The 26,907-nt window shown below is 51.2% G+C and overlaps 1 protein-coding gene across 5 annotated transcripts in view; it reads left to right on the top strand.

The window, feature by feature from the left end:
- The window catches only part of ZFHX3 (zinc finger homeobox 3), a 257,660-nt gene that overhangs the window by 142,471 nt on the left and 88,282 nt on the right, over positions 1–26,907 (top strand). For all 5 annotated transcript variants that reach the window (XR_012780857.1, XM_075536906.1, XM_075536907.1 and 2 more), the window contains one exon: positions 19,351–19,582. Coding sequence is in view for 4 of the 5 variants with exons in the window: in XM_075536906.1 (XP_075393021.1) it covers positions 19,351–19,582 (232 nt within the window). In the remaining variant the exon portion in view is untranslated. The remainder of the gene's footprint in view (positions 1–19,350; positions 19,583–26,907) is intronic.

A 26,907-nucleotide genomic window follows, 5' to 3' on the forward strand; every position in this document is an offset into this window, starting at 1 on the left:
TGGGAGGTGGGTGGAGATATAAAGCAGATACAGCCAGAGACTTGTATTTATTTTTTAATAAGAGGCAGAACATCTAAATTGCCTGTGCAATCAGCAAATTTTACCATGTTCACTGTTAAATAAGGATGTCTGAGAACCCGTGGGGTGGCACAGCTCCCAGACCCAGGCCACCCAGTCATTGATAGTTTGCCATCCCCAACTGACCTGGTCCCTCTGTCCCTTCCACCACGGACAGCCTCGGGCCCGCTTGGAAATCTGCTCAGGGCTGGGCGCTCAGGAGACGGTCTGACTGAGACAACCCACATCTGAGGCCTTTCCTGATGTAGCCTCCCCAGGGTTGGCATTTCCCTTTCCAGAGCACTTGCAGAGGAAGAGCCTGCCCTTGTAGGAGGAGGCATGGTGGCAGCAGGGGCCTCTTTTCCACTGGCTCCGTTCTGCTCACTGGCTATTTAAAGGTGCTTGGTGTTCGCTCCTGGGGGTCTGGAGAGGCCTGGTGGCTCGGCATGCCTTTGGTCGATTAGTTAAGAGTGGAAGCAGTTACAGGTGGTGTTCAGCTCTGGATCTGTGTTACCTCCACCCCTGCCTCTGCTGCGTACCCAGAGGCAGAGCTGGAGCGTGCGTGCACGTGACTGAAGGACGTGCTCGCGTGTGCAGTCTTCCTCCCTCGAGTACCAGCAAGGGTGCAGATGAACTGTTGTGAAGTCACAACCTCATGCCAAGTTAGAAGACCCTTCAGTGTTGACTTTCATTTCAAAGCAGCTTATTTTTGTATGGAGTTTGTAAACCTGGCATATACAGGAGTTTTTGAAAGTTAGAATAAGCTTACTTTGCTTATTAACAAAACGTGTGTGTGTGTACGTGCACGTGCTTTCCTCTCCGCTCCTTCATTAGGAGCAGACCAATAATATTCCAAGACAGTGATTAGGTCAATGGCCCAGAAAGTTTTAGGTTAGGGTACCTCCACAGGCTGGAATCCAGCCAGCCACCACTTTTGTAAATAAAGTTTTATTGGAGCACAGCCATGCCCATTCACTTAAAGCTTGACTAAGGCCCCTTGTGCACTCCGACTTCAGGGTTGAGATTACATGGCCCACGAAGCCTAAAGGGTTTACTCTATCCCTTTACATTTGGTCTGGATGAGACAAACGAATCTTAGAAGTGCCTTTCTGTGAATCCTGGGGAAACATTGGCCTAAGAAATGACTGCCCAAACCATCCTTTAAAATGCAGCTGTTGTCATCCTAGTTGGCTCTGGTTTACTCCTGTGATCTCAGGAATTTGCTTATTAAATGTTGAATGCAATGACCCTGGTTTCATGGTAACTAAGCCTGCATCAGCGTCCTGCTAATGTCCTGCTAGTCATTTTATTCAGTAGACTGAATAGCTTTCAGTGTTTCTCTGGAAGGACACTGCTCATTAGTGGATGTGCTCAGCCTTCAGCTTCGCTAAAATCTGAATGCTTTCTCAACCTGAAACAGTGGGTATTATTCTAAATGTTAAGTAATATAGCTCTCCACAAAGACAAAGTGCTTCCCAGCCATTGTTAGCTGTGCTCCGCCGTCATTCTTCACGATAATGCCATGAAGTAGGTTCTTAGTATTGCCATCCATATTTTATCACTGGAGCGGGAAAGGAAGGGTGACTTGCTGAAGGTCACATAATAACAAAGCCCATTGGCAATTTGTGTCATCTCATGAGTCATGTTGGTGCTGGTGAAGGCAGCTGGCACCAGTGGAACTCGGACCCAGAGGCAAGCCAGTCCTCCTAACAGGTTCTTGACTGACAAAACCCCGATAATTTCATTAGCAAGGTAAGTGAATGGGTGATCAAGTAATTAATTCGCCTTTTGTGTAGACCTGGGGACCTGAATGAAATCAGGTGGTGGGGAAGACTTATGTTTCCTCAGGTGGTCTTCTCTGCCTTCTGTCCGTCCATCCATTACCACCTGACAGCTCTCTCTCCTGTGTAATTTCCATGGAGGATTTCTGAAGCCCAGGCCTGCTGACTTGCTCACCATGCCTCTTGGCCCCTTGGTGCGTGGTGGCATTATTTCCCAAGGTGCAGCTCAGGAACCGGCCACTGTCAGAGCCCCCTTTCTGGGCCTGCCTCGTCATGCCATCACCCCGGTTCTCTAGGGCAGTCGTTCTCAACCTGTGGGTCGTGACCCCTTTGGAAGTCGAACGACCCTTTCACAGTGGTCACCTGATTCATACAGTAGCAAAATTACAGTGATGAAGTAGCAACGAAAATAATTTGGTGGTTTGGGGGGTCACCACAATATGAGGTACCGTATTAAAGGTTGAGAATCACTGCTCTAGGGGATCAACTGGAGCCTTGTTATCAGTGCCCGTCTTGAGGATGCACAGTTTCTGCCCTCAGGAGCTTTCCTGTCTTTTAGGGAACCTGCCATGGCCAGGAGGCTGGTAACGAGCACTCAGGTGACGAGATCTGATATGCAAGGAAGATGTTCCATCCAGAAGAGACAGAATCACTGTAGATAGAGGTACTGGAAAAGTAGAGTAGGCTCCGGAGGAGATGGACTGGAAGTATACATGGTGGGAATGACCGGGCCACTCGCACAGAGGAGGTTACTGAGAGTACTGAGCCGTGGAGCGCACGGGAGTGGCTCCAGGGAGTCGTGGATGATCAGACCTAGTGTGGAGGGCCTTTCTCCAGTGTAGAGAATGCGGAATTCGTTCTTAGAGACGGTCGAGTTAGCGGGTGGTGGTGTGAGGGATTAGCGTGTGAGCAGCATGGAGCAGAGCGGGCTGGGCAAATGCAGAATAAAGGAATCCGAGCTGGGAGACCACTTTAACAATGCAGCTGCTGCTAGAAGCCAGGGTGGGCTGTGGTTCTTCTTGCAGGAGATTCTATTAGAGTGAGCTGGAGGGGTCTTTGAACACTTTGCATCCCTTAAAATACTAGTTTCCTTTTTTCCCAAAGTCCCCACACTATATTGATGCGTACAACACAGGTTACTGGATGTAAGATTACAAAAAGTCATCAGCTGCTAATTGAGTTATTGGCTGTCCCTTAATACAGCTGAGACTTAGTCCTATCGAGCCAGTTCTGGGTTTCTGCGACGGAATCTTTATGGGAGTAGAAAGCTTCATCTTCTTCCTCGGGACAGCCGGCATTTGCAGGCTGCCGACCTGGTAGTCCGCAGCCCAGCACACATCCCCTGGACCACCCCGCCAAAGCATCTCAGTAACATAGTAACTTCCAATGTATATCCCACTAAGGCAGCAACCCTTTGGGGGTCGAATGACCCTTTCACAGGGGTCACCTGGTTCATAACAGTTGCACAATTAAAGCTCTGAAGTAGCAACGAAAATAATGTTATGGTTAGGGGGTCGCCACCACATGAGGAACTGCATTAAAGGGCCAAGGCATTTGTTAGGTTGGGAACCACCGCGTTCATGATGGCTGTCAGGTGGCTCCAGGTAGGTCAGCACAGAACTGTGCTTCATAGGGTTTTGCTGGCTGTTTCGTGGACAAGTAGGCTGCCAGGCCTTTCTTCCAAGGCACCTCACCTCCAAGCTTTAGATAGCGTTGGAGTGTGCCGAGCGTTTGCGCGCGCACACACACACACACCCAGCAGGGGCCCCACTGTTTCCATAATGTGTGTCAGGGCTTCCCCATGCTTTAGAGCTGATACCCTCAGGTATCACCCCTCCGCTCCTCCTTCCACCAGACCCGGCTGCCCCAGTGACCTTGCCATTTTGTTCAAAGACGTGTTTGTGGTGAGCGCTTCTTTAGATGGAGTGTTAGGAAGTTTGTGTTTTACCGAAAATGCTCTCGTGGTTCTCAGCGGGGTTTCTAAGCCAGCTTCTGCAGAGAACAACCTTCACCCTCCCACCTCTGCAGGTGGGCCCTGGTCGCTGCCCCACCTGGTCACAATTTCTTGGCCCTGGTGGAGTGGAATGAAGTTACTGGACGTAACAGAAGGTGTCACTCACTCTGGACTGGTTGATGAAACGTGTCCCCATTGAAAACAGACAAAAACCAAGTCCCTTGTGAGCCTTTCCGCCTCTTTCCCCGGAACTTGCATGCAGAGGCAGCATGCCAAAGTGGGCAGAAAGCTACACAGGAAGGCTTCAGGCCTGCGCATTCACCTTTGAAAACCGTGGAAAATTGTCCCTTTGAACAAGCCAGGCCTAGAATTTGAAAATAGCTGCTAACGAAAGACATTAGCCAGGTAGCTATTGTTTAGGTAACTGCAAAAATTGTCCAGAGAGAGAGCCATGATTTTAGGCAGCGGTCATCAGGACAGGAAAGTGAAGGAGAAAATAAAGAGAGAGTGTGTGTGTGTGTGTGTGTGTGTGTGTGTGTGTGTCCCCTCATCCTGACTCTTCATTCCTGGTTTCACACTGCTCACCCTGACCTTCCAAAAGTCCTGCTCAACCTACCTGTTTGCAGGTATTTGAGCACTGTCTCACTACCATGCTGGCTTTCTCAGACATTTTTAGCAGAGAACTAAAATATGGGCTAATTTATTTTTCCCCACTAAGGTATGATGGGCACAGCCAATTCACCTGGAAGGTGACGCCCCTTGAAAGGCCTCTCCCTTGTAGCCAGATGGTTCTCGCTCTGTCCCAGTCTCGGGACTGTTCGTCAGTCTGATGGCAAGCATGGCAGCATCAAGCTGCGTGAAGAGCGTGGTGCGCGATGTAGAGGGAGCGCGAGGAGAGACAGATGAGGACCCAAGGCAGTGGCACACGAGTGAGTCCCTGCCTTCTGGCTCATATGCCAGGGGGAGCGGCTGCACAATACCGCCTTTTGAATTTCTTTATATGAAAAAAATGAAGCCCCTAAGTAAAATAAAGTATGGTAATTATCTTGTGTCACAAATCCTTATTTAAACCAGCATCCAGAGCCAAAAACGCACTGCCATCGAGTCAGTGCCGACTCGACGTGGCCCCGTGGGATGCTTTCTCTGGAGGAGAACTTGGCAGTCTCACGCGTCACCACTGTGCCGCCAGGGCTCCTAGGCCCAGCAGCAGGTACCAGCAAATGGGTTTGCTCCCCGCACTCTCCATCCTCTAACCTCCTGGCCCGCCACCAAGGGTGAAAACTCGGGTGGAAGTTTGAGGAGCACGTGCCCTTGACAGAGCTGTCTGTGCTAGGGGATCAGAGTTCAGGCTTCCAGCAGAATGTGGCATCCTCCCACTCTGGCTGTTGCGTAGCATTTCCCGAAGTTTCTCAGTGAGGGCTTCCTAGCAGAAAAAGGCACAGAGACTAAGGAGAGGGTTGGCAGTAGGTAGGGGTGGGACACATGTGGAACTTCAAGTGGACAGTGGCATGAGTTAGAGAGAAGAGTTCTGATGAGGGAAGTGGGCCTGGACTAGATTCCATGTTGTGTTAGCTCCCCGTGGGGGTTGGTGGGCTTAAACAGCAGATGCGTAGTCTCTCAGTTCTGGAGGCATTAAGTCTGATATCAGGGTGCTGAGTGCTCTAGAGAAGATTCCCCCTTGCCCCCGTCTAGCTTCTGATGGCTGCTGGTAATCCAAGGCCTGTAGCTACCCCCCTCCAAACCCACCCTCCCTACACACACACACACACACACACACACACACACACACACCTGTATGCATCTTTATATGACCTCCTTTGTATTACATGTCTCTGTGCGCCCCTTATCTCTGACAAGGACACTGGCCATTGGGTTGAGTGTCGACACTAGCCTAGGGTGCCACCTGAGGCTCCCGTGTGCATGGCTTTTCCCCAAGATCCCATCAATGCATTTGAATTCTGGGCTGAAGACTAGGAGTGAAAAGGGGGTACAGGGGCTGTCTCTTGGTTTTGGTAGATTTCTGGTCAGCACTTGGTAGGCACCTGCCACACACCTGGAGAGCTCTGCGGAGGACTTGAGAATGGAAGGGCTGACGGAGGCCGGGTCCATGCTGTGCTGGGCCCAGTGTGGTGGAGGGGCAGGGGTGGCTAGCCAGTGGGCTCAGAGCAGCAAGCCACTGAAGCTGTGAGTTCAGGAAGGCTCTGGAGAAGGAGTGGGTCCTGAGAAGTGGTTTGCACTCTCTCTGCATATTTTCCCCTATTCTGCTCATCCCCTCACTTAGGAGGAAAGGGGACAGTTGCTCTCATTTTACTGAGTGTGAGACTAAGCTTTTGAACCCAGCAGTGGCCCTCTTTGTGGTCTTTCCCAGTTAATGAAGCGGCGGCATTCTTCCCAGAGGCCTCATTCTGGATGGAGCACTTGTGTGTGTGTGCTTGGGTGGGTGGGGGGCGCCAGCCGGAGCAGAGAGAGAGAGTGAATGCTCCCTCCTCTGGCCTCACAGTCAAAATGGAGTTTTCTGGAGCCGATCTGCAGCATGGAACGACTACTTCTCATTCATGAAGGACCGACTTGCCAATTCCTTATCATGGACAAGAAGGCCATCCTTGTCTACGCCACTCTTTAAGAACAAACCAAAACAAACAAACCCCCAAACCCAACAAACTAAATTCACTCCCATCGAGTCGTTTTGACTCATAGGGACTCTAGAACAGACCAGAAAGCCTCATCTGTCTCCCCTGGAGCAGCATGAGTTTGAAATGCTGACCTTTTAGCCACCACGTCCTCAAATGGATCACACATCAGAATCACCCAGGGGCTTGTAAAAGCCCAATGCTGGGCCCTTCCTTCATCGTCTCTGCAGGTTTGGATGGGATCTGAGAATTGGCCCATTTAACATCACCCAAGGGATGCTGGCCCTATTAGCCCAGTAGCCGTACTCTGAGCTGATGTCCTACCAAAAGACCTGCTGGATTCTGGGTGGAACCTCCCTTCAACATGATCTTTCTAGGAGACTTCCGTGGGGGAAGAGAGATTCTCTTCCATTCCTTAAAGAGAAATGGCCTTCCCAACCCATCCTGGCGTGAACCACACACTGAAGGCGGATAGCTATCTCCAAGACATGAAAGGTGTCAGGCCTCCTATTTGTCATTGGGGAGACTGAGATGTGTGTGGTGTCCATGCAACTTTGAGAAAGTGAAAATGGGACTTGGGTCTCTTGATTTTGCACCTCATCCTTGTCTGTGAAGGACCAGCCATCCTCAGGACCAACCCTTGGTGGTGGCAATTTGAATGTCAGCAGCCACGAGTAGCCATTTGTCCCTGTCAGTCCTCACTCGCAGCTCCACGAAGTGTGGCTGCTGGGCTTGGAGTTCAGCCCTGTCTGTTTTTTTCTCACGCTGGTTGGTGCTGGGGCCCCTCTGTGGGAGGCCCACATTGTTGTCTGAAGACAGGGTGGAGGAAAGAAGTGCACCCCAATCCCAGGGGAAGCTAGCAGGTCCCCAGAGGTCCTCCAGCTCAGCAGGGTCTTCAGTCCTGGCACTCACACCCATCGGAATGATTAATTGATGCTCCCCACTCTGGTGGACAATTAAGAAAAGCAAGAGAAGTCTTCAGTTATACCTAATTTGGCACCATATTGTTTTCTGTTAATCTATTTTGTTTTCTGTCCGTCTGTCCCAAGGGATGGGTGCCTTGCTGCTTGCTGAAGCATGCATAACTAATGTCCTCATTAAGGGCTGATCTGTTTATCAGGGCCATGCGAGGAAGTCAGCCTGCCAAACCTAGGCGCAAGCTGGGGGCTGTTCCCTCCCTCTGGGCCTTAGCCCCACCTCATTAAGCTGGTCCCGGCTATTGATTGGGAGCCTGTGTTTGGAAGAGTCTTACTTACTCCATGCATTATCTTGACAGATTGATCAGACCTGATTGAGAACCTCTTAAAGGAACGAACAGCTGTAATGGGAAAGTTGGACTCTGTCATCCGTTAGGATGATTCTGGGAGCAAGAAGAACAAGGCTGACATCTTGGAGCAATTGTATTTACAATTAACATGGCTGAAAACGATTGCCTCTATTGATCCCCCCTTCCTGCAATTACAGCCCCATTGTTTACATTCCAGCACTTCAGTTATAAAAAGGAAATTCAATAATTATTGCATTATTTAAAGTTAAAGGGCCACAGAGTGTGCTGGCTGCGCTTGCTGGTTGATTTAACGTTCAGTAAAATCCATGCCCAGCTCTCCATCTTGAGGCTGAACAATATCGGCTTTTAATGAGACTGGGGGGGTTGGAAAAGCTAAAGCCCAGTCCACAGGGTGTTTGTCTGAGTTATTTATGGGGTGGGGGTACGCAGAGCAAACTAGCTGTGTCATCATTGGCAAAACTGTCCCAACACGTGGCACGCGATCTCTTCTGCAGGTCCCGTCTCCAGGCCCTTGGACTTAGGGTCAGCTCTGCTTTATTCAAGAAGCCCCTTTCTCCCCAGACTCCATTGGCCCCGTTCTCTAGGTCTGCCTTCTTCAACCTCTCCCAACGGGGAGATCTGAGGGGAAGGCACAGGTGTGTGCTGTGGCCATAATGTTGGGCGCCAGAGACATCCGTGGAAGAAGGCGTATTTCTATCCTGCCCCATGACCACCTCATTTCCTCCTTCAAGGGGAGAGAGTGAGATAAAACACAGAGCCTGCCCCTCTCCTCAGGAAGGAGCCAGCCCTGGGATTGCCCCATGCCCTCATCCTGGTCACAGGGCTCCCCGTGTCATCTCTCCTCCGAAGAAGGGGAGCATGTCAGCCAGCATGAGGTAGGAGCTCAGGAGAAGCCTTGGCTCCGAGCGCCCACGTCTTGCCTTCTACCACCGCGACCAGAAAGCTCAAGAGGGTGGCAGGAATTTTAATGGCGATTTAATTTTTTTCATCTTTGGTTGAAATTGTTCCGTGGGCTCCGTGCCAGCTAGACACCTGCACAGGTGCACTCAGCAAGGTGTGGAGTTGGCCACTGAGGGTCACATTCTCGGGAGCACCAGCGCCAGGAAATCTCGGTCTGCGGGTGTGAAAGGGGAGAGGCAGACACATAATGCCACGCTGGCTTTTATGAAGTATCTGGAGCAGGCCGGTAACGGCCTTTTTGTTGAAGAGGTGCACCTGGTGCGCAGACCTGGTGTGGTATATGTGGGCGAGTGATGGCGGATGCAGCGGCATGGGGCCCCAGCAGCTCATCTCCTCACAGAGAGCTGGAGCTTCTGCCCCCTCTCTGTGGCCATCGCTTTTGGGTGGAGAGCTGGGATTCTGGGAGTGCCATCCAAGTGATAGCAGCAGCAGCATTACCGGGAAGACTCTTGGGCCCCCAGGCCAGCCCTCTGGGCCTTAAGTCCTCCAGGGTTCAAGTGCACATGCTCAAGTTAGAGACCCACTGAGCTAGAACACCCGCCTCGTGACCACCCAGCCCTCCGAAGTGCGAAAGTTGCAGAGAAGGGAGGAGCCAAGCTCTGGACCCTAGTAAGAAGGACGGTGACAGGGCCAAGTAGTTGACCACTCTCTATCTTTGCGAGGATCCTTACCTGCATCTTTTCCTAGATGTCACCTCCCAGGAAGCCAGGGCAAGTCCAGATACCACCCCTTTATAGCTGCAGATATTATATCCCCAAATGGCTATTGTTTCTACTGTGTTGCCTCTGAGTGGATTTGGGAACCAGGGAAGAAGCATCACCGGCCATTTCAGCCGAGTCCTCTTCCTGCCCTCCGTCCTCACTGCTACACTGGCAGACATGTGGTAAACAACATGGTACTTGAATTTCATTCTGTTGGTGGCCAGAGGAGCCAAGAGATTCAGCAGACAGATGCTTTTCTGGAAGAGCAGGGGCTTAGGGTCCCTATCTCAGTTTGCTGCCATTGTGGGGCAACAAAAACAATTGCTTTTCTATGCACCAGCGTTTCTTTCTTTAAGCATTTAATTGGGGGCTCTTACAGCTCTTAACACTATCCATCCATCCTTTGTGTCAAGCACATTTGTACATATGTTGCCACCATCATTTTCAAAACATTTTCTTTCTACTAGCCCTTGGTATCAGCTCCTCGTTCCCCTCCCTCATGAGCCCTTGATAATTTATAATATATATATATTTTATATCTTACACCAACCACTGTCTCCCTTCACCCACGTTTCTGTCCCCCTGGGAAGGGGTTATATGTAGACCACTGTGATCGGTTCCTTCTTTCCCCCACATTGGAGTTTCCTTATTGTTACGTGGGGATTTCTCTTGAGTGCCTTGCCGGGGTAGGGGGTAGGAGGACTGTCAAATAGGTAATTTGAATAGATCTCCATTTTTATCCTTAATTCCAAAGCTTAATTAACTTGAAAAATAATGACAGAAATAATAACAATAGGCTTGTTTATCCTAATGTCTAACTGTGTACCAGAGGGCTGTATGTGAATTACCTCATTGGGCACACCCAGCAGGGCTCAGAGGAAGCTCGGCTATTGTTCCCATTTCACAGATGAGAAAACCGAGGCTCAACAGGCTACACATTAACCTGGCCAACATAGAGTAGTGAGAAAGAATGAGAACAGAGGTTTTCCACCAGACTATCTTGCTCTGGAGGTGGTCTGTTTATTTAGTTTGTTTTTAAGAAAAATATGTACATTGGGGTAAAATAGAGGTTACATATTGGGTTGCTAATTACAAGGCCCCAGCGGTTCAAAACCACCAGTCACTCTTCAGGAGAAAGATGAGGCTCTCCAGACACCCATGGGGGTAGTTTCATTCGGTCCTGTAAGATCACGATGAGTCAGAATTACCTTGCCGGCACGCATAAATATAAGTAGAGTGGTAAAATGTATATGACAGAACATAGGTCGTTTTAGCCATTTGTACAAGTTCGAAGGAGTGACATTAATGCGGTTCACCCTCTCGTGCAGCCGTCACCACATGTGTCTTCATGAGAACAGCAGTGTGTTTCATGGTTGGGCCAGCACGGAGGTGGGAGGCAGTGAGAGAGTGGGGCTTTGGCCTCTGGGGCACGTGGACGAATGGCTGATGACCATTTGCTAGCAGAGCATAGCCTCTGTGTGGTTGGTATCATCAGCACGATCCTGTCGGAAGCACGGAGAAGTAGATCATACATTTCGTAAGGCTTAGGAACCCTTTCCCAAACTCTGTAACCGATTAATGACCCCTTTATCTTTATTGGGCCACCTTTTTGGCAGATCAACAAACTAGAAAGCGTTTTCCAAAGCATTTGCCTCGCCCTTATGGCACATCCTACTTCCATGTGTTCAAATCCCCTGGCTCAGCTGCCCTCTGGGCCGGGGTGCTTTTTGCAGCAAGAAGAGGCTGACCATTGCTCCAGCAAAGAGGACAGGTGTCCCCAAGCCGCCATCAGGAATGACACGCAGGTAGACCCCCGTTCAGCACGCTTAATTTAGGCCACGCTCCGGGACTCTGAGCGGTGCAGGCCATTGGAAGAGGTCAGAACAGATGGACAAGATGCTTTCGTTCTTGGAAGTTCTGCCCTTTGAAGGCTCCTTGGGGTCATGAAGGGAGCGCTTGTTCCCTGCCCAGCTTCCTTTCCTTCCCACACTCTCCGCCTCCCTGTGTGGGCGAGAAAGGCTGCCTAGGGGAGAGGCTGTGTGATGAGTCCCCGCGTGTGCAGGCACAGCAGTTAGGACTGCCCTTACTGTCGGGCTGACTCATTGGTCCGACTCATGGTGACCCCGTGTCTAGCAAATGAAACCCTGCCCGGCCCTCAGTCATTGTTCTGTTCGAGCCCATGGTGGCAGCCTCTCCTGGGGGGGGGGGGGGGCGCTCCTCTTTTTATTTTTACTGACCTTTTACTTTACCAAGCAGATGTCCTCCTTCCTTCAGGGATTGGGCTCTCTTGATAACCTGCCCCAAGGCCGTGAGGAGTTGTCTCCTCACCCTTGCTTTGCAGAGCATTCTGGCTGCGCTTCTTCCAAGGCAGATTTGTGTGTTCTGGTGGCAGCGCTTTTGGCGGCCCTCCCACTATTCTTCACCAGCGTCACTATCCAAAGGCCCTTAGACATCAGAAAGAAAGAAGCAACTGCAAAGGAGTGAGGGTGGAATGGGAGCAGGCACAGTGATCTCTGACCTTGAGCCTGAAGCAAGGGCAGGGTTTGGCTTCACCCACAAGGCACTCCAAGGTGGGAAATGGTCTGAGCTCCTGTCCCGACCCAGGAATGAAGGACCGGGCCTGCCCCGGGAGTCTGGCCTAGAAACCAGGAAATAGGTCAGTGTGACCCACATGGATTGATCTCGGAGAACATTTTTACGTCCTCTCACTTGTTCTTGTAAAATCCTGGTGGAGCTTCTATCTTACAGTGTCCACAGGGCTCCCACAGTGAAATAGGGCTGAATTAGCATGTGTAAGGATAAGAGCATGAGCAGATGAAAAACCAGCATTCACAGGGGGACAAAAACCACATCTCTATTGCGCTTGGCCCTCTGAGAGCCTTCCGAAAATGCGACATGAAATTTATAACTGTAACATGATTTAAAAAATTAACTCCCCTCTCCCACCCCCATCACATTAGGCCAGATACAATTTCATTTTTGGGAGTTTAGGGTGGATGCCCAGTTATTCAAGAGTGCTACTGTGGTCTAGGTGCAGGGGCGACTGTGGAATTGGAGTCAAGCCCCAGATTCAAGTCTGCCAGCTCAGCTACGCTCTGTGTGGCCTCCGAGAGCCCGGAGCCACCTGCTCCGGCCTCACGGGGCTGGAAAGAGAAAATGTCTGTGTGTGGAGGGTCTTCATCAGCAGTGACATGGCATGTGTGTGCGCATGCGTGCGCATGTAGTTCCCCAGCACCCGCTTGACCTCTTGCTGATGTCATCTGGAGCCCTGGCTCCTCATCCTCTTCCCCTCCCTCTCCCCCTGGACTGTTCTCAGATTCTTACATTCTTCTCCCCACAGGACGTCGTCACAGCCCTCGGCCTGCTGGGATTGACAGGGATGATGACAGTGCCACTGTGGCTTCTTTCTGGAGCCCAGCAGTGTCAGGGACAGATGGAGAGCCACAGACAGATCTGTCGGCCACTGCTTCATGTGCTCTTCAGAGCCCAAGGGGGTGTCTAGTACAGCCTGCAGTGTGGAGTCATGTCAGTTCAACAGGCAGTATCTGGTTATGTCCCCTGTCAGGTGCCACTGAGACTACCTTCACCCTCTTCATTGGCGACCCAGGCGTGCTGTACCACTGTTTGCTGTGGGGTTTTCAGTGGTGGGTTTTCAGAAGCAGATGACCAGGCCTCTTTGACAAGGTGCTGCTGGGTGGTCTTGAACTAAGCAACCTCCGGCAGTAGCCCCTGGGCTTGGAGGAGGGCCAGGGAGCTGCTTGACCTCATCAAAGGACAGGCCCATTTCCTTTTCTCCCATAGTAGAGTTGGGTTTTGTGTGCTGCAAAGTGTAACAAGAGAAGGGGGAGGGTGTGTGTGTGTGTGTGTGTGTGTGTGTGTGTAGTAACAGGTGTTATTCTCCCGAGTAAGTTTCATTTGGGAGTCGTGTGTTTGTGTGTGCGCATGTGTGTATTTATCAGAGTGTACTTTGTCCATTTCAGCTTTGAAGGGGAAGCTTTGACATACCTGGATCAATATTTGGCATTCCATGCATGAAGAACCAGATGTTAGAAGTTTCCCATCGCTGGGGGAGGAGGAGGGAGCCGAAACCCCTCCAGATTTACAGAAATCAATGTCCTCTGACAGAAGTTGCTTAGTTTTCCTGGGAAACAAGGAGCAGGAACACATTTTTTATTTTCACAATGAATTGTTTTCTAATGAGAGCCCTTATCATCTTCTGGACTTGCTGTTACGTGGCTAGGGTGAGCAAGCGTCCCATGTTCATGGGCTTGGGTGCCGCAAAGCGCCTCACCTGGCCTCTGCTCCTTCAGGTCTCATCGTTCATTCGCTTTTCACAGCCGACTTCACGTGCAGCCGACTTCATGTGCAGGGGGCTCTCGCTGTGGCGTGGGCCCTTCTCTTCTGAATTCTTCTCCCTGACCCTGACTGAGGAAGAAAGGCAGATAGGTGTGGGAGAGTAGACATGGCCTTGTCAGGAGCACAGATGTGCCACGCACGGCCCAGTGAAACCAAGGTGAGGGTGAGCACGTTAAACCCCAGAGCAGGAAGAGCTGCCGGGAAAGGTCTTGACCAAGCCCGGTGGCGTCCCCACCTGGGGTGTGCCCACCCAGTTCCACGGGACTCACAGTGAGTGCCGCGGGGAGGGGAGGGGGAGGGGGCGTCTGTGATGCTGCTGAGAGTCGGGTTCCCATGCCTATCAATTTCTCTCTCTCAAGTCACCGGGCTGCTGAGTTTTCAGAAGGTCCTGCCAGGCGGGGATGTTTGTTGCCCTGGAAACAAGGTGTGCATCACAGGTTGGCTCAGGTGGCCTTGCAGGCGTCTTCCCGACAAGCCCACGGGTGGAGTTAGGGCTAAGAGGAGGGCACTGGGCAGCTTGGAGGCTGCTGGGGGCAGAGGTTAGGAGTGAGTTGAGATGGATCTCCGTTGTTGCTCTCCTTTGGTGGGGTTGGTCTTTCTTGATTGATTGATCTGCTATCTCCCTGTCAGTATTCTCTTGGGGGTAGTGGTGCACAGCCAATGTTGAGCCCGCTTTGCAAGCTCAATAGCACAGTGCTGCCTGGTCCTGTGCCGTCCCCACCCACCTCGGCCTGCTCGGTGTCCCAGAAGGCGCATTGAGGGGAATCAAAATCAGACCACTCCTGCATGGCGGTCAAGAATTCTCCCCTTGACCCACCACTGCTCCAGTTTAGGGGTACGTGCCGTTTCCTTGAATGAAGCAGGCACTTGTAATATTCAGGGGTCCCAGCAGTGCACCTTCACAAAGATGCTCAGGCCGTGGGGCATCTTCCTGTGTCCCCTTGGCATGCCCTCTGGGTCCCATGTGTCAGCTGCCTTCATCGCCTGCAGGTAAAGCCCCTCATGTGGGGCTTGTTCTGTCTGTGAGTCTGACACATTGTCTGGTCGGCTGGACCAGTTCTCCCTGGGTCTGGGTGAAGCCCGCTTCTCTGCACCAGTATCCGCTGAAGTTGTCTGTTTTCTTTTGAAACGGAGCAGTTCAGAACCCGTAACACTGAGGAGAGGGGGAAGAATGGCAGAAGTCCACTCAGCCCAGGCCCCCTTCCTCAGGGACGGCCGTGCTCTGGGATCAAGGTGGAAGGGTCCCGGGGAACTCGGGATGTGTGTGGGAAGACAGCCCAAACCTGGAGAGGAGGTGGCCCCTGCGTGAGTGCATCGCTGGGATTTGTGCCTTGGTGAGGCCTTCATATATTACAGTGAATTTAATTAAACTCATTGTGATCCCAATTGAGGGTATTCTAATTAGCTGGGTCAGGAACAAATTATTCTCCCTCCTTCTCCAAATGAAAACATCTTCTCTGTTCTTCCGTGGGGAAAGCCAGCCTGCCCTTGGCTGAGTGACTTACCTCATGGAGGTCTCACCTGGCCCCTCAGCCCCATGACTTTTCAATGAAGCAGGTTCTAAGGTGGAATGTAGCGTTGGGTCTCTTGGGGATGGTGGCTGACAGGGTCACGGGGTTGACTCCTTGGTCGCTCAAGAAGTGGGAAATGGACACATGGTGCCCAGAGTGTCACAGCAGTGAGGAAACCCCTGTCTAATGGCCAGCCTGTCTGAGGGGGGACCCTACAAAGTAGCCACATCACCTGGGAGACCAGACAGTTGGTGAGAGCAGTGTAGTCACACACAAGAAGCCCTGGGGAGGTCCGGATTTCAGAGGAAGTTTGAGGTAGGATGTAATCTTTCCGAGCCTGATCTGCATAGAAGTGAGAAGATCTAGTCTATATTTTGGGGTCGCACCTTAGAAAACTGAAGCTGGAGGTCAAAGCGAACTTGAGATTTTGAGTTCAGCCTGTTTGCCAGTCTGTCACGGAGGGCACTGCATGCTTCCTGGACCAGCATCCATGGGGGAGGCTAGTGTTTTTCCCATTCCTCTTTCTCCCATTTCCTTTATTCAGGCCCCCACGATGTATGCCCTTTTGCTCTCCAAAACAGACCTCCCGGCAGACACATGACTCTGGTCGTACAAGAGATTGTCACTTTCCCACATGAATGCCAGTGGCTTTGGTATATGTCGACCAGATCTTTTTGGGGTTTTTTTTTTTTTTTTGGAAGCAGCAGTTCCTGATGTATTTATATTGACTCAGGATTTACAGAGCCCTGTCACCCAAAGACCTGACAAACGACATGTGACAGCTCAGCTCCATCCCAACTCTTTTTGCCCGTGTTATCCCCTCTTTTTTGGCCAGCCCAAGGATTGCAAGCCCCCAAGCCATGGGGATCGGAGACCTCACAACGGCATTAGAGTTGTATGTGTTTTTGGGGGGAGGTGATGGGAGGGAGTGTGAGGTTAGGGAGTGTCAGGGAGTCCTGCTTTGGTTCCAGGGTGTATGGTGCCACCAGTATCCATTGGTAGAAGGTATTACTACAGATGTGCCGTGGTTGTTTGTCTGCGGAATCTGTTGAGTTGGGGCTTTCTTGAACGTAATTCTCTGGTCCTCGTGATCTCAGGCAGAGGTTCCTGGCTCTTGTACTGGTCTCCAGTTCCTTAGTCCAGAGGCCAACCCCTTGCTTCCAGGAATATCCTGGTAGAGCTTTTGGCTTTTGGAGGACCCCAGGAAAAAAAGCCATCTTTTCTCTGTATCATCCCCAGGAGACCTTGCTTCTCCAAAGGGATGTTGCCTCTGGAATGTATCGTCTTGTCATTACATTGGGCAAGGAGGAGGCAAAAGAACGATTCAGCCATCTTTGAAGAATCAGACTGAGTTGATTTCAAGAAAAACTCCTTCCGTCTCTCCCTTTCCCTCCTTCCCTCCTGTCCTGCCTGCCTTCCTGCCTTCCAATCATCAGTAGCCATAATTTCTTTATTGAGTATCATTTAGCATACCAGCGTTTCACACTTCAGGTGTGGAATTGTCCTGGGTCAGCCTCCCTTGAGAGGATCTTACTTTGTTCCCAGGCCAAGGTCTTTATGGGGTGCACACGAAGCATGGGCACACTTCCTGTGCATGAGTTCCATGATTGTACATCACTGAGGGTCTCCACAATGTGTTTTCTCTGCACTTACACGTTCACATTTCTTCCTCAAAGAAAGGTACGTGTCCTTCCTAGAGAAGGTTCATATCTTCCCAAAGAACACAGGGTGTGTGCTTGTGAGAAAGCAAGCCCCTGAGCAGGGTCACCAGACAGATGCCCTTACGAGGTCACTCTTCTGTGTCATTCTAACTGATCTCACTGCCCAGCCTCTTGCACAGTTTCATGAAAGCTACCCATGCAGGATCGGAAATCAAGGCATTGGCACCCAACAGGACCATGCCGGCCAGAGAGAAGATGAGTAACACGACCCAGTTCCCAAATGGGTTTGTACTTGGGTAGCAGACACCTCATGGTCCCCAGGTGACTAGGGGTCTGTGGGTGACGGGGAGGACGAGGGGAGGACACATGCAGACGTGAGCACAAGAACATAGTTTCTGAACTCGCTTCATTTCTCTCTCTCTGCCATCAAGTCTGTTCGGACTCATGGTGACCTAAAAGGACAGGGTGGAACTGCACCTCTGAGTTTCAGAGAGTGGAACTCTACGGGAGTAGAAAGCTTCATCTTTTCCCTGAGGAGCAATTGGTGGTTTCGAACTGTTGACCTTGCGATTCGCAGCCCAATGTGGGTAACCACTATGCCACTGGGACGCCTCCATTGGGTAGCATGGAGCAGTGGAAATTGGCTTGCATTCAAGGTCTCTGTGTCTCGTGATGTTGCTGGCTGGCCTTGGGGCCAGTCACTCAAGTGTTTTGAGCCTTTTCCCCCTGCGTCACATAGACCCACAAAAAAGTCTTACTGAGGGCCGCTAGGGAGGGAGGGAGCCTGCCATCTGCACCGGGAGCCTGCCAGTGGTGCCCTTGCTGTTAGTGAAGTTCTGTGTGGGGCCCAACTTTGTTCCCGGGGACCCTTTACTCTAGCTCAGCTGTTCTCAACCTGTGGGTCACGATGCCCTGTGGGGGTCCAATGATCCTTTCACAGGGGTCGCCCGATTCATAACAGTAGCAATATGGCAGTGATGAAGTAGCAACGAAAATAATGTTATGGTTGGGGTCACCACCACCTGAGGAACTGTATGAAAGGGTCGCGGCATTGGGAAGGTGGAGAACCGCTGCTCTAGCTCATGGTCTTCTGGTCTGGGCGCTGCTGATACCGCCATGAGCCTGGCTCTTCTTCCACGCCTACACGGTGACCCAGGAGGACCTGCCCCGGCCCGTTCTAGGACTCTGGTGTTCTGGACCCTGAGTGCTGTGTCACCTGACACATAGAGCACGTGCCCTTTGACCACCTGATGCATTAAGCCAGAGGTTCTTGAGATGCTGGCAGGGTACTAGTCTGAGGAAAATTGTGTTTCTTTCTTATTCTTTATTCTTCTTATTCTCATTTTGTTAACACAGGGAAAATCCTCATTTGGAGTTCCCCTGATCAAACGATTGTTTTAAATGAAACCCCCCACCCCACCCTTGAATGTTCCTTCTTGTGAGAGAGGCAGCAGCCAAGTTAAACTGGTGTGGTTGGATGACCCCGTGGCTGACCATTCGACGTGGTCCAGTGGTAGTATTTTAGGCCTTGAAGAGCACGCCGCCTCCAGTGCTGTGTGTGGCATGGTTCTGCCCAGTACCCCTCACAAAAGGGTTACAAGGAAGAGACAAGCCAGTCAGGGTACAGTATAGCACCAATGAAACATACAACTTTTCTCTAGTTTTTTCAATGCTCTCCCCACCCTTATCATGACCTTAATTCTATTACAAATCTAGCTAGACTAGAGCATGTACACTGGTAAGGATAAGAGCTCGCAACACAGGGAATCCAGGACAGATAAACCCCTAAAGACCAATAATGAGAGTATCGATACCAGGAAGGTGGTGGGGGAGAAAGGGGGAACTGATCACAATGATCAACAAGCAGTAGAAAAATGAAGGGAAACAGTGGTTGGTATAAGACATGAAAAAAATAATTTATAAATTATCAAGGGTTCATAAATGAGGGAGGGGAAAAATGAGCTGATACCAAGGGCTCGAGTAGAAAGAAAACATTTTGAATATGATGATGGCAACATATGTACAAATGTGCTTGACACAATGGATGGATGGATTGTGATTAGAGGTGTAAGTGCCTCCAATAAAATGATGTAAAATAAAAAGAAGAAACTGAACTAAGGGTTCGAGTTTAAGAATTCCATGTTGATGACTAGATTATATATATATACTAAATTAACACTCAAATTTCATAATGTCTATCTTGAAAGAGACCACCTTATAACTCTAAAATTACAAAAAGAGAAAAAAAATTCTGCCCAGTGACTAGCAGCTTCCTCTTCTCTGTGACAAGATGCCTGGAAGGGTGTGTTTGTGGAACGAGCGTCCACATCCTGCCTCCTTGGGGAGAGCACCGTCAGCCCCTTAGAACCGTGACGTCACAGGGTGGGTCGTGGTGGCAGCAGACTCTGGAGTGGCTCACCCCAGGTGTGTCCCTCTGTTTGTCCCTGGCAGCACCTGCAGCAGCACGAGAGCGGCGTGGAAGGAGAGGGCTGCTACTACCACTGCGCCCTGTGCAACTACTCCACCAAGGCCAAGCTCAACCTGATCCAGCACGTGCGCTCCATGAAGCACCAGCGCAGCGAGAGCCTACGCAAGCTGCAGCGGCTGCAGAAAGGCCTGCCGGAGGAGGACGAGGACCTGGGGCAGATCTTCACCATCCGCAGATGCCCCTCCACCGACCCAGGTGAGCAGCCTGGTGGGCTCACCTCCAGGAGCCTCGTCAGGGCTTGGGTCTGAGGGAGATGTTGCTGTCTCATGGTGTCTGTTCGACTCCTTCCCAAGGGGCCGTTGTCTTCTGGAAAGCGGATGTGCGAGCGGCTTCTTAGCTTGTGTTTTCAGGAACGCGACACTGCTGTTCTTCAAAATGCTGGGCGTACGCTCAACCCCAGGGAAGACCCAGGAGCAGGCCAACGGGTGTTTTGTCCCTGCTCTGAAACCGCTCGGTCTGTGTTCAAACTTCTGTTGATTGGTGCAGATGGACATAAAGCAACTGTTGAGTCGAGTCCAGGCAGATCCCAAATCGCAGTCCAGAGAAAGGAACTTGCAAGTGGATCAGAACAAGAGGAATGTATTCTTTTTCAGTGGTAGCTCAGTGATTCTGCTTGCTCTCTGGGTCTGCGCTGCATGCTCCCTTGGCTTGTCTAGCATCCATCCGATGCCATCATCTTGTCTGTAGTCTCCCTTCTGTGCCCCTTGTCTTCTCGTCGTGAGTCCAGTACCCACTGGGACCTCCTTTTGTCGAATCACACACATGTTTTTCCTGCATTCTAGGCCCCGCCTCTTAACTTGTAGGCACAGGACACTTACCTGCCTTTTAAAAAACAACAGAAAGAAAAGTCTCCCTTACTACCATGCTCCCCTCCCTTCCCCCAAATCTTTTTTCTCTCTAAAGAGTGGAAAAAATAATCCATTTGGCTCACTTCTAGTTCTTTTCTCCTCCCACCACGACCTGTTTAGTACTATCAGCAAACTGCCATGTCAAGGTCATGTTGACCTTGGGTTGGCCAACCTAGAGCCTGCATGCGGTCCTTTCCTCCTACCGCACTCTCCGCAGCACCTGCCTTTGGTGTTGTGCACAGCATCGTCCGCTTTGCTTCCCTTGACGGCTGCTGTGCCTTGTCGGACATGTTGCCCACTTCTTCCTCAGCCTGCCTCCCAGGCCATCGGCACTCAGGCTTTAGTCCTTGGCCCTTGGCACCTGGCCCTCAAAAGGTTTAGCCCCTGCTGTTGCTGGGTGTCATTCAAACAGCTTCATAGACTTCATGATGGTCAGTGCCCTCTCAGCCCCTGCTCTCCTTGCTTACTGAACACACGATTCTTCCCAGCAGGTTGACATTCCCTTCTGCCAGCCACCTCCAGGGCCTTGGCCCTGCCTCCTTCCTGCATCCCTGCAGCACGTCTCAGCCGGTGCCCTGTGGACCCTTTAATCTTAACGTTAGCAAGTCATAAGCATTCTATATCTTCAAAGACAAACAGTTCTATAAACCTGATGATAAAAGATGGCATGCCTTTCCCCCAGCCCATTCTACAGACTTTAGACTTTCATTTGCTTCTTTGGGTCCTTGGTTTCTATACTGATTAAGATGCTTCTCCTGTCTCTTACTCTGAAAGGATGAGGCATTGTGCATTGTCTTTCTGCTTGGTAAGATGAGGATTTCACCCTTGTGTCTTTGTACAAACCCACCTTCTGGCGCTCACAAGCACACATTCATTCCTCCACACACTGGTACTTAGCAACCATACACTCAGGCACCCCACACTCCATCCATATGCCCCATAGTCTGTAGATGCACCCCATGCACATGCACACAGACCCTCCGTAGACACACATAGACCACTCCCAGACAGCACCCCATGCCCACACCCACACCCACCACCCAGAAACCTACCGGGCACTACTCTCATAGGCTCCTAAACCCCATACATAGAAACACAGCTCACAGGAACCTGCACGGACCACGCACTTCATGCTTTCTTTAGACACACACCTCACTCACATCCCCATCCCCCGAGCCCTCCAAGCCCCCTACACTCAGTCTTTCCCTCCCTCCGTTTTCCATTATGATTAAATAATAATTTGGGATTATATTAATATTCAGTGTTTTCAATATTATAACTCTATAAATATTAATCACGGCTGAGCCATGTAGAGTTTTATAATTTCATTTACCTTCTTGTACAACTTTTTGTTTTCCCTGGTTTTCTCAGTACCTATGATTAATTCATGGCTAGGCCTCTGCCAGAAGAGGCCTATTTTTTTACTCCCCAAATTCTCAGATTTGTCAGGTTTTCTATCCTCTTCATTTCCTCCTGGAGGAGTCCCCCGCCCTCACCCCTGCACCCCTCTGGGTGCTCTCCGTCCACCTGATTACCCGACTGTTTCCTCGTTCTCACCTCCGTCTAAGTGGAAATGAAGTCTGTCTTTTGAGCTGGACTTTTTGCCAGTTGTGGTTTTCCGAGTGGCAGGACTTAACAAGACCCAAGGACCCTGTCCCCCAGCTGGAGGCCCATAGAGTTGGATCCGTAACGTGCCCACTGTTGCGCAAAGTGGCAGCCACGTTCAGTGTTCGTGTCCTATGTGCGTTGTAGGTGTGGGCGTGCTTTATGTAGACAAATATGGTCGTGGCAGCTGACCCTCAGAGTGAGAGGGCCAGTTCTCTGGAGAGGCAGGATGAGCGGCGCAGTGACCACCGGCCCGTTTCTGTCACCTCTAGTCGCTGCGGGACTAGCCCACTCCTTTTACTCTTCAAATACCTCTTCCAGGTGAGTGTGAATGCCCGAGGGCTCCCACTTCCTCTCTGACCCCTTCCCTTTGTGAGTGGCCTCGGGAATGAGAGTGGACCTGGCCACCCGGACTCACTTCTGTGCCGAGGACAGAGACCACTCTGACCCCTCCTTCGGCGTTTGGCCCCTGTCTGATTCGGCTACCTGGCTGTGGGGCCGCGTCACAGTCTCCTTTCCTCTGTCGGGTGCACCTGGACCCCTTTATTTCAGGCCAGTTTTCTTTTCGCCCCCTCCTTGTGCCAGCTCTGCGTTGTCATTGTTTTAATCTCCCGTTAAAAGCTGGTCTCTTTAGACCCTCAATTCTTTCTTTCACTCCACTCAGAATTCCTTCTTTATTATTGTGGGACCCCAAACGAAATAGTATGCAGCTGCCGTTTCCACCCAGGGTCTGTGGGCTGGAACAGCCTCCCTGTTCTATAATGTACTACTTCTATGTAGGCAGTCCGCTCTGGAGTCGCTTTCTTACACTATTGCCTGCGGGGCCTCTCTCATGTAATGCGGGTTAGCCACCCGCCCCACTGAAGCATATGAGCAACTCTTCTGGAGAGGATGGTAGAGTTCCTTTTCTTATTTCAAAATCCCTCTGCATTGCCGTTGGCTTGGAGCATGCCATCTTTCTGTGTAGCCTACCCACCCCCACCATCTCCCCTCTTTCCGTCTACCTCCCACTCCAGTTCTGTTCATCTTGTCCACTGGTAACGGCAGTAGCTCAGTTCTGCTTCAGAAACCCCTGTAAGACAGCTCACCTTGAAAGGCAGGCACCCTCTTCTGCACCAGGGAGCTGCTCTTCAAAGCCTCTCCAAAGAGTTGTCTTAAAGCAGAAGGACATCCCAGGCCTGGTGGAACTGAGACCTTTAACTTTATCCACTGTGCACTTTGCAAACAGATTTCATATAGTGCTTTTAACTTGCCTGTGCTCTCACAAAGATCACAATGTCATTCTCCAGCCAGGAGTGCCATTCATGGAGCACAGGGAGCTTGCCAGCGTGCTGGGGAGGGGGTGGGGTGCCGGCATGCTGAGCACTTTTCAGGGGTCCTGACAGAGCTGGTTTGGAGTGGCATATACATGGCTGCGGGCTCTGGACTATGTCACCATCCTGGGTGTCTGCCATCATTTGGTTAAAGGGGGTTGTTCCTTCTCATGCCCCGTGCTTTGCTCATCTCCTGTTTCTGCACCCCACAAGGTTTTTCAGAAAAGCTATATCTTGTCCTGTTTCTGAGTTGGCACCTCATACCCGAGCCTCCCACCACCTTCTAGAGGGGTCACCTGCAATGGACCCTAGAGTTCCTTTTGGGCTGTAGGTGAGAAAACAATTCTCATGTTTCCACTTGTGCCTTAAAGCTCATTGGCCTCTCAGCTATGCTCACCACACAGCCTGGCGGCCTGCACGCACATTTGGATCCCAATGCAGAAGAAATGGCCGTGGCCTCCTCTCTCTCTGCAGGACACCTGGATGCTGCCTGCAAGGTGGTGGCGTAGAGCCCCAATCCCCCCCTACACACACATACCCACCCACCCACTCCAGTAGCCTACGTGTGGGGCCCCTGTGCTGGCACAGCTATCTTGGGTTGGGTTCCAGACCACTGCCACCAGCCTAGTTTCACAACCCAGCAAAGCTGCACGTTCGTTGACTTCCCCTCGGTGCTTCCGCTCCACTGCAGCCTCACAGGTGTCCCACAGCCTGGTGGGAGCGTCTGGACTGAGGATGAGCACGCTCTGGCACAGAGCCACCAGGCGAGCCATCGCCGCTGGAGAAAAGGCCCTGCAGACCGTCAGGTGGTTTTGAAATATTGCTGTGTCCTCGGAGTGCACTAGCACAGGGTGTGCCAGTGCTGGGCCGTCGGCCTTCCTCCTCCCTCCACGCCCTTCCTTTACGACGCCCGAGCCCATGGAGACTCAGGCCTGTCAGTGCTGTCCGCACTGGGGCAATCAAAACATGGTCCTCCTCCGTTCCCAGTTTACACGCACACGGCTCTAGTCCAGACAGACTGCTTTCACGTAGTCTCTGCCGCCACGCTCTCTCCGTGATGAACCTGTCTCAGTCTCCCTAGGGTGTTTTCATTGGAAAGTACAGTCAAACTGGATCTGCTGGGCTGGTTACATTCAAGGCAAAAAGATCACCCAGAAGGTTATGCCAACTTTGTTTGAGATCCCAGAGGGGGTCATCTGGATAGGTTTTCTTGAAGGACACAGGCTGATGATGGGGCCTTATGACCAAGTGTTAAGACTGTTTAAAGCTGCAGTGGTGAGGAATGGTGATTATACCAAGAAAATGCTGCTGTCATGCCATTTGCACCCCCTTATTCTGCAAGGTAGCCAGAACTGTCCCCAGGTGGCACCAGAAACTCGCCCCTCCCCTCACAGCCCTGCTCTTGCCCCTTCAGACTTCTTTATGTCCCTGTAGTCAAAGAGCATTTCAAAAAGACTCAACTCGAGCTCCCCACGGGCGCCTCTTGACGCGGTATCGCCTGGAGAGCCCAGAATTCTTCAGGGAAGAGTTAGCGCGATGGAAGCCCCACACTCAGGCGGGCACATCCCTCGGTGGAGGGTCTGTTGGGAAGCAGGCATTTCACGTTTTCATATTTTTGTTCAGTAAACACAGTAAAGCCCTTGATTTTGTTAGCAATTCTTTTTAACTTACTGTAGTATTGGCTAAATGCAAGTCAGTAACAGTTCCTTATTGACGCCCTACTATGTGCAAGAAATGGGCCGGGGGACACAGGCATGGCTTCATTCGTTACCAGACACAGTCTCGGGCCTTGGAGGGACTCTGGCACTGACTTGGCGTACACAGGGCGTGCTCAGGCTGCACTTAGGGCTTACATTACTTGGAGCAGACTCACAGTGACCTCATGGTGGCGTAGTGGGTTAAGGGTCAGGCTGCTAACCTTGAGGTTAGCTGTTCAAAACCAGCAGCCACTCCATGGGGGGGAAGCGGAGGCTCTCCACTCCTGTTAACAATTACAGTCCTCTGGGCAGTTCTTACCCGCCCTCCAGGGTGGCTGTGAGTTGGCGTGGACCTGTCGGCAGGGAGCTTTCTGGTGCTCCAGGGCCTGGGTTGCTGTGGCTGGGGAAGGTGAGGACCATTTCATAAAGGTTGATGCGGTGCGAGGTTCAGCTTCCCACCCACCTACGCTCAATGCTCACTGCTGAGGGCTCATTCTCATAGCATTTCGAAGAGGTTCTGGTTACCTCATACAGCTTAAGCAAAAAAGGAAATGTATCACCTCCAAGCTTTCCCATTTGGTTTTGTTTTTATTTCTCAAAAATTGGCACAAGGCTGCCCTTTGAATATGAAGTGCATCGTTTTGGTAAATAACTAAATTGCATGCAATTTCAGTGTAATTTTTCTCACAGCACTAAAATCCGTTGTGGCTGGTCCTGTAATTCCGAAGCATTGTGTGTTTTCTTTTTTTGCGAAACCTGCTCAGCTCTGGTCTTCCTTTTCTCTGTTTATTTCTCATTTCATTGACAGGGTTGGAGGTAGGCGTAAGGAGAAAGTATTTCCATCTAGAGAAGTTCAATATGAAAACGCGTCAAAACAAGTTGGGGCGGCTGAAATTTTAATGTGCACTAGGGCTGGAGAAAATAGGACTTTCTCGGTGGGGAACGCACTCCCCGATGAAGGGCTATTTGGACAAGGCTTGTACATTTCAGCTGGCATTTTAGAAAGATGCTTTACAACGGCAGGATAAAGAAAGCTCATTATGTATCAACGTGGAGAGCGTATGATGTTGCTTAGTGAAAAACGCAGCCCGGGGAGCGTGTCCAGCGTGATTCGGGTCCTCATACAGCCTTTCCCAGAGCCATCCTATGCACAGCGGCAACCCGCGTGTGTCTGGCCGCGTCCTGGCTGGGCTGTAGGAATCTCACCGGGTGGCAGGTGTCGCGGTGGGACTTGGTGGGGTGTGGATATTAGCAACTGTGCCGACTGTTCTCCCAGGCAGGCAGCCTGGGCATGGCGCCTGCTCCGGGACGGGTGGTGTGGAAGCCGTCCGCCTGTGTGTGCTCCCCGCCAGAGAGGATGGGTGCTCATGGTCTTGTTTTTCTGTTGGAACCGAGTCCTGATTTGCCTTAATTAGTCCTCTAACAATCTACAAAGGTCAGTGCCAATTGCTTGCTCATTTACATTTGTAATTGTGATGGCTCCTGATTACATATTCCTTGTCTTAGTCCTTCTCTAAGTACGAATGCGTGTGTCCTCCCCTCCTCCTCGTCCCACACCACGGGTGCTTGCGTTCACACACTCACACTTACGTGTACCTACCTCCCACACGCCCACATACACACTGTCACCACGTATATCTGCACGTCCCCCCCATACACACACTCCCACACGCGCGCGCGCATATTCTGTTAGGCTGGCTGCCCTAGAGAACACTCCTCACCCCATCCTAGTGAGCGAGCAGAGGAGCCTTTGTGGCGCGGGCCGGCCCTCCCTAGACCTTCTGGAAGAGCCACCTTGGAGCGGCTGTTGCTTCTGACTTAGGGATATAATGAAGCCAGAGTCGGGGAAATTACGTCGATACCAGGCAAGAAATCTGAGAGCCATTATCTAGGAGCCTTCTAGAACTGGGTAATTAAGGGCAATTAAACTTTTCTGCTTGCTCTCTGCAAACTATGCTAATGACCCGGTCGGCTGGAAGTGGACATTGCCGCTGCTTGGCCGCCAACAGGCCCTGCTGGTCTGGAAGGGAAGGGCCCCGCTAGAGAGGATGCAGTGT

The sequence above is a fragment of the Tenrec ecaudatus genome, chromosome 18 (genome assembly GCF_050624435.1).
Source record: "Tenrec ecaudatus isolate mTenEca1 chromosome 18, mTenEca1.hap1, whole genome shotgun sequence".
In the NCBI taxonomy this organism is placed as follows: domain Eukaryota; kingdom Metazoa; phylum Chordata; class Mammalia; order Afrosoricida; family Tenrecidae; genus Tenrec; species Tenrec ecaudatus.